Genomic DNA, 16,814 nt, shown 5'->3' with positions numbered 1-16,814 from the left:
AGTTTGCCGAACTAAAGCGGCAACTGGATGCGACGGATGCCGACATCGAGCTTATTAACAAGCGGCTTGACGAGGCACAGGGTAAGTGATATTTTCTGGTGAATGTCACATAGTAAGAGCAGTGTGATGCCAGTATCTTTAATATGTTGTGACTACAGATGGAGCTGCCACTGTGGAGACCCTTCGGGCGGAACTTGCCCGAGCCAAAGAACAAGCAAGGAGTAGTAATGCGGCTGCTTTGAAGGCGGCCGAAGAGTTAAGAGCCGAGAAGGCCGCGCATTGCGAGAGCAAAGAGAAAATGGCCAAGATCGCAATAGCGTTAAAAGATACTGCCGACCGTTGTCAGGTCCTTGAAGAAGAAAACCGAACGAAGGCGACGGACCTCGAAAAGGCCACGATGGCGACCAAAGACACCCACTCTGCCATGAGAGCGAAGAAGGAGGAGCTTCGTGAAGCCAGTGATATTGTGGCTGGGAAGCCTTTTTTGCTGCGGAGGAAGTTCGGAGATCTGCGGTACACCCCTTTGGATCTGCTGTGGAGTTCGGCAGACGCATATCTGGATTTGACGGCGAATGCTGTTGATGCGGCCGAATACTTCCGAGATCAAACAGATCATGAAGTGGACAAGCTATTCTGGCCGCAGTTTAACGTTCCAGAGCGTCCGCTTCCACTAACTGACCAACTTGCCGGATGGGCCGAACTCAATAGATTGTCCGGACTTGCCATGAGGTCCGTCATAGATCATCTGTGGCCGGAAAAACTGAAGTCAAACAACTATTTCAGCTTAGTGCAGCAGTTCCTTGGTGCGGTGCCGCGCATCAATGCGATGAAGAGGTCGGCATGCATAGAAGGCTCGCGAATGGCCTTTGCCCGTGTCAAAGCATACTGGGCGGAAATGGATGCTACCACTGTTGCGGCGCAAGGTTCGGCCATAGGCCGAGTAGCCGCCGAGCACTATTTTGAAGAAGTTCTTGAGGGTGCTCGTTTGATAGAGGCCCAGTGCTCGAAGAATATTATGTTTGAGTGATATGTATTCCCATTGTAAAAACAATGTTTTATTAGTTTTATCAAGGCTGTATTTATACTTTTGCCCGAAAGTATTGTGATGTCTCATGTGCGGCCGTTTTATGTATACATGTATATAACCTGAAAGATTGCAATCGTCGGCTTCAGCCCCCACGCATATAATGTGGGGGTGTTCGCAGAAGACGTGTATTCACACTTAATCCAACGTCTTGGTCCTACTAAGGAGGTGAGAGCGCAGCGAACTAGGCAACCAGACTATAATGCTTTAACACTTTCACTTAGCCATAGGAGTTTGACAGTGGGGCTACTATATAGCCCCTGGTGGCGCCGCACTCACCCGAGTTCGAGGTGCGTACATGCCCGGCCGGGAAACGGCCCTTCGTTAAGGCGGTGGAATTCTAGGATTCCGATAGGTCATCGAGTGGTTGACCAATCTCGCGCTATATTATGACAGTTAGTTTTCGGCTTTCTCTACTGAGCTGCTCGTCCGGATGAACTAGGGCACAATCGCAGTAGTTCTCCTGGTGCCGCCTTAGCCGATAGAGCGGAACGTAAGGCAGCAAAACACAGGAGCCGGGAAAACCCAACATTTGACCCAAGACATGATTCGGAGCTGATGCATATAAGGCCAAACTTGCGACGCCGAACACTCCCTAAGGTATTCGGTCTTTATGGTGTAAACCGGGCCTAAATAGTGCCCTTTGTAAGAAGCCCCTAGTGTCCAGGTACGTGCATTGTTCTGACGTGGCCACATGCCAAGACGTCAGCATCCTTCTCAATTGTACCGAGAATCCGAGGGATGTGTATCAACAAGAGACATTAAAAAAGGTTGACGCAGGGTCTTAATCTAAAGAGAATCCTTGGAACGGGTCCCCGCTGCACGTCTGCGCCTGTGTCTCCGTTGTGCCGTATCCTGGACGGGTGTAGCATGATTGTCATCTGTAAAAGAGAGGAACTTAGGTGAAAAGTTGTCATGCAAAAAGGTGGGTTTAAAGAAACCATCTACAGTTCAAGATGAGTAAAAATTGCCACTTGTCTGCGTGCGTTGAGCCCCTTGTGTTTGTAATAGGGGTGTGGCCATCAAACCTGTATGAATTTCATATAGCTGTGCCAGACTCGTCTAACCGTGTCCGTGGTCTTGACGACCTATCGAATGCTTTAGTTGGTGAGGCCGTTTTAGTGTGCGGCTGCCAAGGCAACCGCACTCTCTTCGGCGCGCAGGGATCGCTCAATATTTCCATTTACTGTAATGATGCCACATGGACCGGGCATATTAAGTGTGAGGGAAGCGTAATGCGGTATTGCATTAAAGCGAGCGAAAGCTTCGCGTCCAAGTAGTGCTTGATAGCCACTTTGGAACGGAGCAATGTGGAAGGTTAAATTTTCGCTACGTAAGTTATCAGGGAAGCCGAATATAACCTCTAGTAGCAGGGAGCCCGTGCAATGAGCCCCTGGGCCTGGCGTTATTCCTCTAAAGGTAGTATTGTTGTGGCAAATTTTCGTTGGGTCTATCCCCATTTTGCGGATTGTGTCCTGATATATCAGGTTTAAGCTGTTGCCGCCGTCCATCAGGACTCGTGTGAAGTGGTATCCATCAATTATTGGATCTAATACCAAGGTAGCCCACCCTGCGTTCCGGATACTTGCTGAGTAATCCTGATGGTCGAAGGTGATCGGTTGAGACGGCCAGTGGCAGAACTCCGCGGTGATAGGCCCTTGGGCATGTTTGACTGGGAGTGCCGCTTTGGTTCTCCCCTTTATCACGTGTAACACGTTTACTGTTTTGACTTCTGGTGGAAATTTCTTCTGTTCCCTAGTGTTTTGCTTGCGAGGCTCATCCTCGTCTTCGCTTGGTGTATCCTGCCCCTTACGTTCGGCGTTGAGCTTGCCGGACTGCTTGAAGACCCAACATTCTCTTTGGGTATGATTTGCAGGTTTATCGGGGGTGCTATGGGTCTGACATATTTGGTCCAGAATTTTGTTTAAGCTGGACAGTTCATCTCTGGTGCCTTTAGAGGGCGGCTTTTGCTGACCTGGCCGAGAGCTTCTAAACTCGGCGTTTACCGCCGTGCTCTTCGGGTTGTATTCTTTATTCCGGCGCTTATTATTTTTGTTGCGTCGTGATTTCCCGTTTCCATCTCTAACTTCGGATGTACTTGGGTCGCTAGTGCTGCATCGGGCTAGCCAGCTGTCCTCGCCTGCGCAAAAGCGGGTCATGAGGCTTGTTAATGCTGCCATTGTTCTCGGCTTTTCTTGGCCGAGGTGTCTGGCAAGCCATTCGTCTCGGACGCTGTGTTTAAAGGCTGCCAAGGCCTCGGCGTTCGGACAATCAACTATTTGGTTCTTTTTAGTAAGAAACCTGTTCCAAAGCTTTCGGGCTGACTCTCCGGGCTGTTGAGTTATATGACTTAGATCGTCTGCATCCGGTGGTCGGACATATGTCCCTTGAAAATTTGCCCGAAAGGCGTCTTCGAGCTCTTCCCGGCTTCCAATGGAGCTTTCGGGGAGGCTTTTAAGCCAGTGCCGAGATGGCCCTTTGAGCTTGACGGGTAAGTACTTGATGGCGTGGAGATCATCCCCTCGAGCCATATGGATATGGAGGATATAGTCCTCAATCCAGACCCCAGGGTCTGTTGTTCCGTCGTATGCCTCTATGTTTAGCGGTTTGAATCCCTCTGGAAATTCATGGTCCAGCACCTCATCGGTGAAACATAGGGGGTGTGCGGCACCCCTGTATCTGGGTGTACCGTGGTGTTCGAATGTTTGTTGTATTGCATCATATGCTGGAGCGCGCTTGCGTGGTCCATAAATGGATCTGGTTGCACCGTCCTTTTGATGTGAGCCCTCGCGTGGGTCACGCATTGGCATATGTGCGGCGTTGTTCGCCGCTTTATGTTAGCCGTGAGGTCGTCTATCTGGTCGGATGGCCATTTTTAATTTTTGGTTGCGGGGGATCTAAGGCCTCCTCATCGAATTCAGGTAGCAACTTCCGCTTCGGGTAGCTCTTGGTGTGGCGATTACTGCCGTACTTCACTGTTGTGTTGAGTACTTCACTCCACTTTATTTTGAGTGTGTCTTGTGCAGCCTTGAGCCTTTGCTTCTATTTTTTCAGATTCCTCACCGTGGCAACAAGCCTTTGGTGGGCATTATGTTGCTCCTGGCGCCTGTCCGGTGTGATGTCGTCCGGACTGTTATCTTCGACGGGGTTGGGTTGTTCGGCTTGATTTCCCGTGTTACCCTGGTCGGGCAATGGTTCACCCTGCTCTAACGTTGGGTCTGTGTGATCGTTATTTCTGCCAGGGCGGGATTTGGGGCGGCGTTTACGCTGCCGCTTTGACTGCTGCTCGAGGGAACCACCCGTCGCTGCGTCCTTCCGTTCCTCATCGTTATTTTCTTTGGGTGTGTCCACCATGTATATGTCATGTGATGAAGTGGGCGTCCAGTGCCCTGTGGGCAGTGGTTCCTCTTCGACTCCTGCATCGTCGTCCATACTGTCGATGTCTTCAGGGTCGAAGTCGAGCGTGTCGGTTAAGTCATCGACAGTGGCTACTAAGTGGATGGTGGGTGGGCGGCGAATTTCTTCGTCATCCGCATCCCAATCCTGTCGGACGTAGTTTGGTCAGGATCCTCCTGACAAGGAGAGAGACCTTAATGAGTTCAGTATGTCACCGAAGGGCGAGTGCTGAAAGATATCCGTGGAGGTGAACTCCATGATCGGCGCCCAGTCGGATTCAACAGGCACGGGCACAGGCGGTTTGGAGTCCGTGGCCGGAGAAGGATCCGGCAGTTTGGCAACACGGCTCTCATGAAGGGTAAGGTCGATATTCGGCTCGATCGCCGCTGAGGGTACGGCCTCTGTGACGGGGTCCATCCACCCATCCATGGATGGCGCAACTGGCTCCGAATTGAGGCTCGGAGCGGCTGCCGGTGCGATCTCCTGAATACGGTCCGATGATAGAGCTAAATCGTACTCATCGTGACCACGCGGCGCACAAGGCAGGGGCTCAAATCCGTCGAAGATCAAGTCTCCGCAGATGTCGGTCGTGTAGTTTAAGCTTCCAAACCTGACCTGGTGGCCAGGGGCGTAACTTTCGATCTGCTCCAGATGGCCAAGCGAGTTAGCCCGCAGTGCGAAGCCACTGAACACAAAGATCTGTCCGGGGAGAAAAGTCTCACCCTGGACCGCATCGCTATTGATGATCGTAGGAGCCATCAAGCCTAACGGCGAAGACACAGAGGAACTCTCAATGAAAGCACCAATGTCGGTGTCAAAACCGGCGGATCTCGGGTAGGGGGTCCCGAACTGTGCGTCTAAGGCCGATGGTAACAGGAGGCAGGGGACACGATGTTTTACCCAGGTTCAGGCCCTCTTGATGGAGGTAAAACCCTACGTCCTGCTTGATTTATTCTTGATGATATGAGTATTACAAGAGTTGATCTACCACGAGATCGGAGAGGCTAAACCCTAGAAGTTAACCTATGGTATGAGTGTATGTTGTCCTACGGACTAAAACCCTCCGGTTTATATAGACACCGGAAAGGGCTAGGGTTACACAAGGTCGGTTACAAAGGAGGAGATATACATATCCATATTGCCAAGCTTTCCTTCCACGCCAAGTAGAGTCCCATCCGGACACAAGACGAAGTCTTCAATCTTGTATCTTCATAGTCTAACAGTCCAGCCAAAGGATATAGTCGGGCTGTCTGGAGACCCCCTAATCCAGGACTCCCTCAATCATCATTTTCTAGAGCATTGTCCCAAGTGAGGAATAAAAAAAAGAGAGAAAGTCCATAAAAAAGAGAAGGCCCAAAAAATGAGAGAAAAAGAGAGAAGGGACAATGTTACTATCCTTTGCCACACTTGTGCTTCAAAGTAGCACCATAATCTTCATGATAGAGAGTCTCTTGTTTTGTCACTTTCATATACTAGTGGGAATTTTTCATTACAGAACTTGGCTTGTATATTCCAACAATGGGCCTCCTCAAGTGCCCTAGGTCTTCGTGACCAAGCAAGTTGGATGCACACCCACTTAGTTTCTTTTGTTGAGCTTTCATACATTTATAGCTCTAGTGCATCCGTTGCATGGCAATCCCTACTCCTCGCATTAACATCAATCGATGGGCATCTCCATAGCTCATTGATTAGCCTCGTTGATGTGAGACTTTCTCCTTTTTGTCTTCTCCACATAACCCCCATCATCATATTCTGTTCCACCCATAGTGCTATATCCATGGCTCGCGCTCATGTATTGCGTGAAAGTTTATAGGTTTGAGATTACTAAAGTATGAAACAATTGCTTGGCTAGTCATCGGGTTTGTGCATGATGAGAGCATTCTTGTGTGATGAAAATGGAGCATGACTAAACTATATGATTTTGTAGGGATGAACTTTCTTTAGCCATGTTATTTTGAGAAGACATGATTGCTTAGTTAGTATGCTTGAAGTATTATTATTTTTATGTCAATATGAACTTTTATCTTGAATCTTTCAGATCTGAATATTCATGCCACAATTAAGAAGAATTGCATTGAAATTATGCCAAGTAGCACTCTGCATCAAAAATTCTGTTTTTATCATTTACCTACTCGAGGACGAGCAGGAATTAAGCTTGGGGATGCTGATACGTCTCCAACGTATCATAATTTTTGATTGCTCCATGCTATATTATCTTCTGTTTGGATGTTCATGGGCTTTATTATACACTTTTATATTATTTTTGGGACTAACCTATTAACCCAGAGCCCAGTGCCAGTGCGAGTTTCTGTTTTTTCTTTGTTTTAGAGTATCGCAGAAAAGGAAAATCAAACGGAGTCCAATTGACCTGAAACTTCACGGAACTTATTTTTGGAAGGAAAGCAACCCGGGAGACTTGGACTCCACGTCAAGGAAGCTTGCATGCCTGCAGGTCGACTCTAGAGGATCCCCGGGTACCGAGCTCGAATTCGCCCTATAGTGAGTCGTATTACAATTCACTGGCCGTCGTTTTACAACGTCGTGACTGGGGCGGGGAGCACAATAGATCAGGAGTTCTGCCGCCAAAAGCCTTCGTAGCCACCGAAAACCAATCTAGACCCGTTCCGGCACCCTGTCAGAGGGGGGAATCCCTCTCCGGTGGCCATCTTCATCATCTCGGCGCTCTCCATGACGAGGAGGGAGTAGTTCACCCTCAGGGCTGAGGGTATGTACCAGTAGCTATGTGTTTGATCTCTCTCTCTCTCTCGTGTTCTTGATTTGGCACGATCTTGATGTATCGCGAGCTTTGCTATTATAGTTGGATCTTATGTTTCTCCTCCCCCTCTACTCTCTTGTAATGGATTGAGTTTCCCCTTTGAAGTTATCTTATCAGATTGAGTCTTTAAAGATTTGAGAACACTTGATGTATGTCTTGCCGTGCGTATCTGTGGTGACAATGGGATATCACATGATTCACTTGATGTATGTTTTGGTGACCAACTTGCGGGTTCCCCCATGAACTTATGCATAGGGGTTGGCACACGTTTTTGTCGTGATTCTCCGATAGAAACTTTGGGGCACTCTTTGAGGTTCTATGTGTTGGTTGAATAGATGAATCATGATGCATATCGTGTAATCATACCCACGGATACTTGAGGTGACATTGGAGTATCTAGGTGACATTAGGGTTTTGGTTGGTTTGTGTATTAAGGTGTTATTCTAGTACGAACTCTAGGGCTGTTTGTGACACTTATAGGAATAGCCCAACGGATTGGTTGGAAAGAATAACTTTGAGGTGGTTTCGTACCCTACCATAATCTCTTCGTTTGTTCTCCGCTATTAGTGACTTTGGAGTGACTCTTTTTTGCATGTTGAGGGATAGTCATGTGATCCAATTATGTTATTATTGTTGAGAGGACTTGCACTGGTGAAAGTATGAACCCTAGGCCTTGTTTCAACGCATTGCAATACCGTTTACGCTCACTTCTATCATTAGTTACCTTGCTGTTTTTATAATTTCAGATTACAAAAACTATTATCTACTATCCATATACCACTTGTATCACCATCTCTTTCCCAAACTAGTGCATCTATACAATTTACCATTGTATTGGGTGTGTTGGGGACACAAGAGACTCTTTGTTATTTGGTTGCAGGGTTGCTTGAGAGAGACCATCTTCATCCTACGCCTCCTACGGATTGATAAACCTTAGGTCATCCACTTGAGGGAAATTTGCTACTGTCCTACAAACCTCTGCACTTGGAGGCCCAACAACATCTACACAAAGAAGGTTGTGTATTAGACATCAGTTACTTATAACAAGACTTCTCCCATCTCCCCAGGAACAAACATAACTACTCACAAAGCATGTTCATGTTCAAGATCAGAGGGGTAATAAATATTATTAAGGATCTGAACATATGATCTTCCATCAAATAAACCAACTAGCATCAACTACAAGGAGTAATCAACACTACTAGCAACCCACAGGTACCAATCTAAGGTTTTGGGACAAAGATTGAATACAAGGGATGAAGTAGGGTTTGAGAGGAGATTGTGCTGGTGAAGATGTTGATGAAGATTGACCCCCCCCCCCTCGATGAGAGGATCGTTGGTGATGACGATGGCTTCGATTTCGCACCCCGCAGCCGCCTACAGTGGATCCGCCATATACCCCACAGCCCAGCGGTGCGTGCTTCGCTCCTCCTGCCTACGAGTACCACAACAACTATAGCACCCACATTGGGAGCAAATAAACACCATTCTTAAATGGAGATCCCCTGCCATTCATCGTGTCATCACCGCTCATTCAATAGCCAACCTTTGTAATTTGTAATTATGTGGGCGCAGACATGCATGGTATAATGAGCAGGAGGAGTACAATGCTGAACCTGCTAACCAAAGTTGCCACAGTGATCCATGCCCCCATCCCCATGCGCCTACTTCTGTAGCTAGCTGCATGCGCTAGCTCTCAGCTGGAGGCCTACGACAATGGGCCTAGAGCGGCAGAGAAAGAGACCTAGAGGAATGAGAAACAGTAGAATGAGAAATGGGTAGTACAGTATATTTGTGCCATGGAATCTGGCGCATGATTAGGTTGATGTTTTGTTATGTCTGAGGCAGTGCAGTGCAGGAAGGCAGGCTACTCCGTTTTCTGCGGCGCAGTGCAGAACCTACTGGCTACGATTCTGGTGGTAGGTTATAATGTCCTATTGGCGGTAGCATATTTTTTGCGTTACAACGGGGTGGCACGCAGTTAAATGGTACAATCGAAAACTTTGGCGGTAGCATGTTATACCCTACCGCCAAGGACTACGGCGGTAGAGAAAAGGTTAAAGTCCCAAAAAAAATAACATGTGAGGTTAGATCGTGCTGAAGTTTCGAAAAATGATCAAAGCACCAAATTTGTCCCATCCAGGATGTCCGCTCTCGAGTTGCACGTACACGCTTACTTTTTTTAGGGAAGGATAAGAAAGCGAGCTGGGCCCTTGATGGGCCGTTATGTAGAAGAGAAGGAGAACAACCGGGCACAAATATTTTGGATCACCGACCCAACAAACCTATCGTTTCACTCGTCTCTCGGCCATCCATACCGAACCCCAATCCCCAAATTCTAAAAAAAAGAATCCCTCGCCCCCTATAGATCAAAAAAGTATCCTTCGCCCCCCCCCCCCCGCCAAGGTCTGCACCCCGCAGCCGCCTAAAGTGGATCCGCCATATACCCCATGACTCAGGGGTGCGTGCTTCGCTCCTCCTGCCTGCGAGTACCACAACAACTATATCACCCACATTGGAAGCAAAGAAACGCCATTCTTAAATGGAGAGCCCCTGCCGTTTCTCGCATCGTCGCCGCTCATTCAGTAGCCACCCTTTGTATTTTGTAATTTTGTGGCTGCAGACATGCATGGTATAATGAGCAGGAGGAATACAATGCTGAACCTGCTGACCAAAATTGCCACAGTGATCCATGCCCCCATCCCCATGCGCCTACTTCTGCAGCTAGCTGCATGCGCTAGCTCTATCTCTCTGTTCCAGCTAGAGGCCTACGACAATGGGCCTAGAGCGGCAGAGAAAGAGACCTAAAGGAACGAGAAAGACTATAATGAGAAACGGGTAGTACAATATATTTGTGCCATGGAATCTGGCACATGATTAGGTTGATGTTTTGCGATGTCTGAGGCAGTGCAATGCAAGGAGGTAGGCTACTCCGGTTTGAGGTAGGCTACTCCGGTTTATGCGGCGCAGTGAAGAACCTACCGTCTACGATTCTGGCAGTAGGGTATTATGTCCTACCCCCCAAAACCTTGGCGGTAGCATATTTTTCGCGTTACAGCGGCGTGGCGGCGCAGTTAAATGCTACCATCGAAGACTTTGGCGGTAGCATGTTATACACTACCGCCAAGGACTACAGGGGTAGAGAAAAGGTCAAATTCCCAATTTTTTTACATGTGGGGTTAGATCGTGCTGAAGTTTCAAAAATAACAAAGCACCAAATTTGTCCCATCCAGCATCCGGGTTCCTATATGGCGCATAGGGCGCCGCCGAGCGACCTGGCGCGCTGGGCGTTCCTATGGGCCGGTCCATATCCCGTTTATCTTCTTTTCATTTTTTCTTTAGTTCTCCTTTTCTTTTTCTTTTTCTTTTTTTTTCTTTTTTGTTTCCCTTTTTTTTTTTTTTTTTTTTTTTTTTTTTTTTTTTTTTTTTTTTTTTTTTTGAACATTTTTTTGTACCAAATTCAAAAAAGTTTGTCAATGTGTAAAAATGCTCAACGATTCATAAAATTCCTTTTTTGTTCATCGGATTGAAAAAAATTCATCAAAATTCAAAAAAAATTCATCAAATTCCAAAATGTTCATCAAGTTCAAAAATTTGTCCATCAATTTAGAAAATTGTTCACCAAATTCGAAAATTGTTGATCATCATTTTAAAAATTTCTTCACCAAATTCAAAATTTCTTTTTTTTTCTTTCCAAATTCGTGAACATTTTTTTGTATCAAATTCAAAAAATGTTCGTCAGTGTGTAAATATGCCCAAAGGTTCAAAAAATGTTCATAAAATTCCTTTTTTGTTCATCGGATTGAAAAAATGTTCATGAAAATTCTAAATTTGTTCATCTAGTTCAAAAATGTTCATCAAATTCAAAATTTGTTCATCAATTTCAAAATTGTTCACCAAATTCAAAATTTGTTCATCATTAGTTTCAAAAATTGTTCACCAAATTTAAAATTTGTTTGTCGAGGTCAAAATTTATTCATCAAATTCAAATTTTGTTCCTCCGTTTTTTTGAAAAAAGTATTCTTGAATACAAATTTTGTTCATCAAGTTTAAAAATGTTCATCATATTCAAATTTTGTTCATCAAATATAAAAAACTGTTCATCATTATTAAAGAAAATGCGCATATAATTTTGTTCGTCGAAATAAAGAAAATTTCATTAAAATTCAAAAAATGTTCATTATTTTGAAATCACGAACATGTTTTTACAAAATTCACTTTTTGTTGAAATTTTGAACTTTTCTAAATTGTGAATTATGTTTAAAAACGGAAAGGAAAAATAGTAAAAAACGAATTAGAAAAACTGAGGCGTTCAGCCCTGCTCATGGGCCAGCCCACTAGGGGCGCACGGGAGCGGAGGGGTGCGCCGGCCCACAAGGGGCGCACGGGAGTGGGAGGGGGGCGCGCTGGCATGTTCGTTCTCGAGTTGCACGTTACTTTATTTTAGGGAAGGAGAAGCAAGCGAATTGGGTCCTTGATGGGCTGTTATGTTTAGGCCAACTCCACCGCGCGATCCTATCCTATCCGGCCCCGTTCGTTTGGGGTAAAAGAGACAAAAAAGGCGGCCCAGCGCGCGGGAGCAAACGGATTTTTGTCCGCTTTATGTCCGCTTTCGACCCATTCCCGTCCTAAACTTGCGCCGCTTTTGGGGTGAAACGGACATCACGCGGACACGCGGGTCGTCTGCGCGTGTCCTCCCCTGGCCCGCTCGTCGGTGGCACAAGACGGGCCTTTTTCTATCCGTCCCCCTCCCTCCTTCCGGCCGCACCCCCTCCACTCTTCCCCACTCTTCCCGTCGCTGCCGCCGCCGCCGCTGCCATTGCAGCCGTGCAGTTCGGACGCGAGCTCGCCCAACCCCTTCCCCTCGGCGCCGGGTTCGGACGCGACCACGGCCACCTGGTTTGCGCACCCGCCGGCCGGTTTTGAGGCGGATCCGGTCAGTCTTGAGCTCGGCCGGCTGTGGGAGGCCGGGCCGCGGCATGGACTGACCGGGCACCTCGCCGGAAGGCCCTGGCAGGGCCGCAAGGCCACATGCAGGCAGTGGCTCCTTCTCTAGCCGCTCGGATCTGCACCGTCGGTGGTCCGCCGGCAGATACACGAATGGCGGTCGGCCGGGCTCGGTGCTTGCCCAAAAGCTCGCCGGCGCACCGTTGCCACTCATTAAGTGCGACCACTGCCCAAGGATGGTCGTGCGCCGCGTGTCTACAACGCCGGAACATCCCGGATGGGTGTTCATCAAGTGCTTAAACGATGGGGTATGCGCTTTTTTTAGCTTCGGTTTGTGCTCTAGATTTAACTAGTTGTGCTAACTTCAAATTTTGTTGTGTAGAACGGATACAAGTTTTGGTATCGGGAAGAAGAGTACAACGATATATTGATAGAGCGAAATTTAGTGCATGTTCGTGCACTTTTAGCTAGCATAGAAGCTGTAAATGAGACAAGTGCACTTGTTGCTAAATTAGAGGCTAGACACGAGACTAGGTGTGAGGAGGAAGCAACATCGACTTCTGGCTTGAAGAAGAAAGGAGGATGCCAGATCGAGCCTCCTCCTCCACAGATCAACAACGAGTGCATCGAGAAGGCCCTAACCCAACTCAAGGGAGTAGTTATGGAAGTTGGGTGTCTTCTAAAATGTATTCTTGTGGTTCTTGTTTTTTTTGGTCTTACTTTGTTAGTCAAAATGTGATGATGTATTTTTCATGTACCAAAAATGAATGATGAAATAAAGTTAAGGACTTGCAAAGAAATAATACGCGGACAGGATGCGGCCGGGATGCGTCCGCGCGCTAGGCGCACGGCCACCGCATCCCAGGACAGGCCCGGACACGACCCCAAATCCCGGCGCGTCTCCGCCGACGCCGAAGCCGACGAAACCCTAGCGTCGAGATGTTGTCGGCGAAGGAGAGCCCGAGTTCTCGACACGCCCTTCCCGGCGACTGCTATCCCGGCCATCTGCCCATCTCCGAAATCCCCACAGATCTTTTTGGTCCCTTTCCCCGGCATCTCCATGAGACTCGCGAGGAGGCCCCCATCGATGTGTTTAGATTCAAAATCGCCCCAGATCTATTCAGCTCTACCCACCATCGTCTCCTTGATGCGTTCGAGGAGGAGGAAGAGGAGGAGGAGGAGGAGGAGGAGGAGGAGGAGGAGGCGGCGGTGGTGGTGGCGGAGAAGAAAGAGAGAGGGTTCCTCGAGAGCGGTGAGTATTACCGCCTAGCTTCTCTATGTTTTCTACTTTCTCTGTTCCTAAATATTACAAGTCTTTTTAGAGGTTTCGATAAGAACTACATATGATGGATATAGACATATTTTAGAGTGTAGATTCACTCATTTTGCTCCGTATGTAGTCTGTATTGGAATATCTAAAAGGACTTGTATTTAGAAACGGAGGGAGTAACAATCTTTTGCGCCGATTTAGCTAGGCTTCCTATCGATCAAACTTTTGGGTAACCGCGCAGAATCAGAGTCTGAGTCCGAGTTCCTTAACTGGGACGACATTCCCGTGCGTGATCCTGTTGATGGCCTCAACTTGTCCGACTTGATGGATTACGATCCGCTGGCACTGGATGCCGACGACGAGGAGACAAACTGCCCAGGTATATAATTTTTGCAGATTAGATACCACTTTCGTCATGTGTCCAGATAACGAAAAACAGTTAACTGGTCAGTCGATCCTACACTGATTTGTTTTCTCAGGGAAGAAATTTCCGGTGGCAGCAGCAACAAAAGTAGACGACATATGGAGTTGGATTTACACCAAGACGGAACATCGCGTACCAGAAGAAGTGTGAGGAGATTGAAGCAAGTGAAGATGAGAATGCCACATTTCCTTCTTATCCTCTCAAAATACTCCCTGAGGCAACAGGTATATGTGTCATGAGGGGCTTTTGCCACCACCGTGAATATAAAACCCATGATACTTCCACTGGTAAGCTTGTCGATCTCATTCATTCCTAGCTAACCCAGCGATTAATCTGCGACTGTGATCTACCTATGTTTGTTATAACAACTTTTGCTATCACTATATTTTGCAGCTAGATCAACTCTTGGGTTACGTGATCCAAGACTGATGCTACAGATCTTCGCGATGCATTTATCAATCTCCGAATCCTATTCCTACCCCGTTAGCGTCTTTGGAATTGTTGCTGTTCGGGATGCCTTGGAGCCACTACGGAATCTTGTGTTTAACCGTCCCTGCAGAGATAATGCTTTTATGGTTGACCAGGTAATTGATCGAGCTAGGCTTGTTCTGTTTCCATGTAACTTTTCAGTTGCTAAAAACAATACTGGATGCAAACAGTGCATGTGAGATTTTTGTCGTACTGATTCTTCATTACCTGGTTGGATCCACTAAAAGGAAATTGCGTATGCATTTAGTTCTCCATTTTCTGTGTAAATGGTATAATCATACATTTGCGGTAATTCTGTGATTTGTTCTTTTTGTTATCCCTTTCATTATGGTCGACAAAAAGGGCCACTGAATCTTGACTACCTGTACCAATAATTGCACTATGCTGTGCTGTCACCCCTTTCAGTATGTTCTCCGACGTCAACACGCTATCAGTTCCATGCCCATCAGATCCCGCAAACTTTATATGATTGTGCTGCCAAAAGCATGGAAAAGTAGTCATGTTTGATTATCCTAACATAATTATAAAATGTTTACTCTATTTCTTTATTACACAAGTTGTGTTTTGACTCCCTGCAAAGCAACACATATTTCTCTACGCACAGGCATTAACATGTTATGGAGTCCTGGAATTCTGATCTAGTTGTAACTTGTAACATCAATAGCACATGAAACTAGTCATCTTCTGTTTTACAAGGCATATTTTTTTTTACCAACTATGCATAGGGTGCTTAGAAGGTTCTAGATCAGACTATATTGGCTAGGGGGAGATGATTATGATATCCCCAGTCTTCCTGTTTTAGGAATTAGGAATTATAGAGATAGTAATACAGGTGAATGGAGTTTTTTTTTTTTTCACCCGGGCACAGTTGCCCATTGAATCTGAGCCATCCATGTCTGTCACAGGATAGGTGCCCATTCTTTTAGGAATCACAAATACTAATTAAGTACATTCTCATATAGGCCCACCATGTCATAGTACAGGTTAATCAGCCTTCCTCTCTTGCCCATCCCCTTCTCTCTCACCTCTCCCCATACAGTGAGCTTGGCCATAGGAGCCGCTGCTCCACCAGTCCAGGTGAGTATGGCCTGATCCACCCATCGTCGTGGGAAGACTATGTTCTCACGGCTGTTTGTGTCTTTGAGGTTTGCTCCCGTGGCCTCTGCGTGGTCCTGGTCCACTCTGACAGGACGCGCTGCATAGATCGTCCGGAACCCAATGTGTATGTTGGAGAAAACAATAGAATACGGACTTGTGCTAAATTCATTGTAAGCTCCCACTGTTTACCTATCTCAAACCGCAAGTCCGGTGCTGATGTGGTTTGCACCTGCATCTTTGGTGCACAGAAGCATTTTCCAAGTGTATGTTGAAGAGGGGGTGGCGGTATATATGAGTGAGTGGAGAAAGATTGAAAATGCATGCATGTAAAAGAAATGCCAAACAGTGTCTGGCTTGTACTTTCAAACATAACTAGATTTTAGTCCAAATATGATCATGCATGTCTTGCCGAGTTAATTTTGTTGATATATACTGATGTATCCCAAACTGGGTTTATATATCTTGTTGAGTTCTAATGCTTACTAATATTTTTTAATTGCAGGATTCCTTAACCTTGCCTCTTTGTAGTCCTCGTCGAGGAATGTATTTAGTCAGGGACAGAGCATTACTAGAAGTTGATCTTTGGGTAAAGGAGGAAGGAGATGGGTCATCTGACAAGCAGTTGCTTTCTTTGTATGCTGAGTTTGAGGGGATGTACCAGTTAGATGAAATGCTAGATGGAGAGGTTAGTAGTGACCTTGGCAGCTTGGTCATCGACTATCTCTTGCTTGATGAGAGTGTTGAGGCTGTAATACAAGTCTCTGCAAAGATTGACTGCCCTCATCATATGAGATTCACTGCATTCACTAGTGGCTTTGATGGTGAGATTGTGCTGTTTGACGGTAAGTTCTCTGGGAATGGAAAACTGTTCCAGTATGTTGTCGCGGTGAAGGCTGAGGGGAAATTGGACATTTGCTTAAAATTGGAGGAATCATTGTTTTGGTGGACTTTCCAGGAAGGAGCTGTTGGAGCTGTTAGGTTCCCTGATGACTCGGTTTTGAATTACGGGCAGTTTGAGGTGACGGTGCTTTTTGCTCCTAAGAACTTTACAATGGCTGGCTGACCTGAAGCAAACTGAACAAGACATACAGTTCTGTAATATCCGTGTTCTTTATCTTCTATAGTTTCTCTGTAACTTAATATAGTACATGGTCTATGCATGGCTAGGCGGCGCCACTGGAGACGCTCCTCCGCATGAAGCCGGAGCCCGTGTCCCCTCTGCTCTCCCCTTGGCCCTAACGAATTTGAAAAAAAAATCATGAATTCAAATAATCTTCACAAATTCAAAAATGTTCATAATTCATTAAATATGCATGAATTATAAAAATCT

The 16,814-nt window shown here is 46.5% G+C and overlaps 1 protein-coding gene across 1 annotated transcript in view; it reads left to right on the top strand.

Annotated features, from left to right (window-relative positions):
* LOC125535468 overlaps positions 1–16,547 on the top strand; it is a 123,319-nt gene extending 106,772 nt beyond the window's left edge. The window contains exons 2-6 of the mRNA XM_048698522.1: positions 13,715–13,852; positions 13,953–13,984; positions 14,037–14,184; positions 14,291–14,481; positions 15,987–16,547. Coding sequence (XP_048554479.1) covers positions 13,715–13,852; positions 13,953–13,984; positions 14,037–14,184; positions 14,291–14,481; positions 15,987–16,547 — 1,070 coding nt within the window. The remainder of the gene's footprint in view (positions 1–13,714; positions 13,853–13,952; positions 13,985–14,036; positions 14,185–14,290; positions 14,482–15,986) is intronic.
* The last annotated feature ends 267 nt before the right edge of the window (positions 16,548–16,814 follow it).

Source organism: Triticum urartu, chromosome 2 (assembly GCF_003073215.2).
Source record: "Triticum urartu cultivar G1812 chromosome 2, Tu2.1, whole genome shotgun sequence".
In the NCBI taxonomy this organism is placed as follows: Eukaryota; Viridiplantae; Streptophyta; class Magnoliopsida; order Poales; family Poaceae; genus Triticum; species Triticum urartu.
Note: the sequence above shows the minus strand (reverse complement) of the source record. Positions and strands in the feature narration are given on the sequence as shown.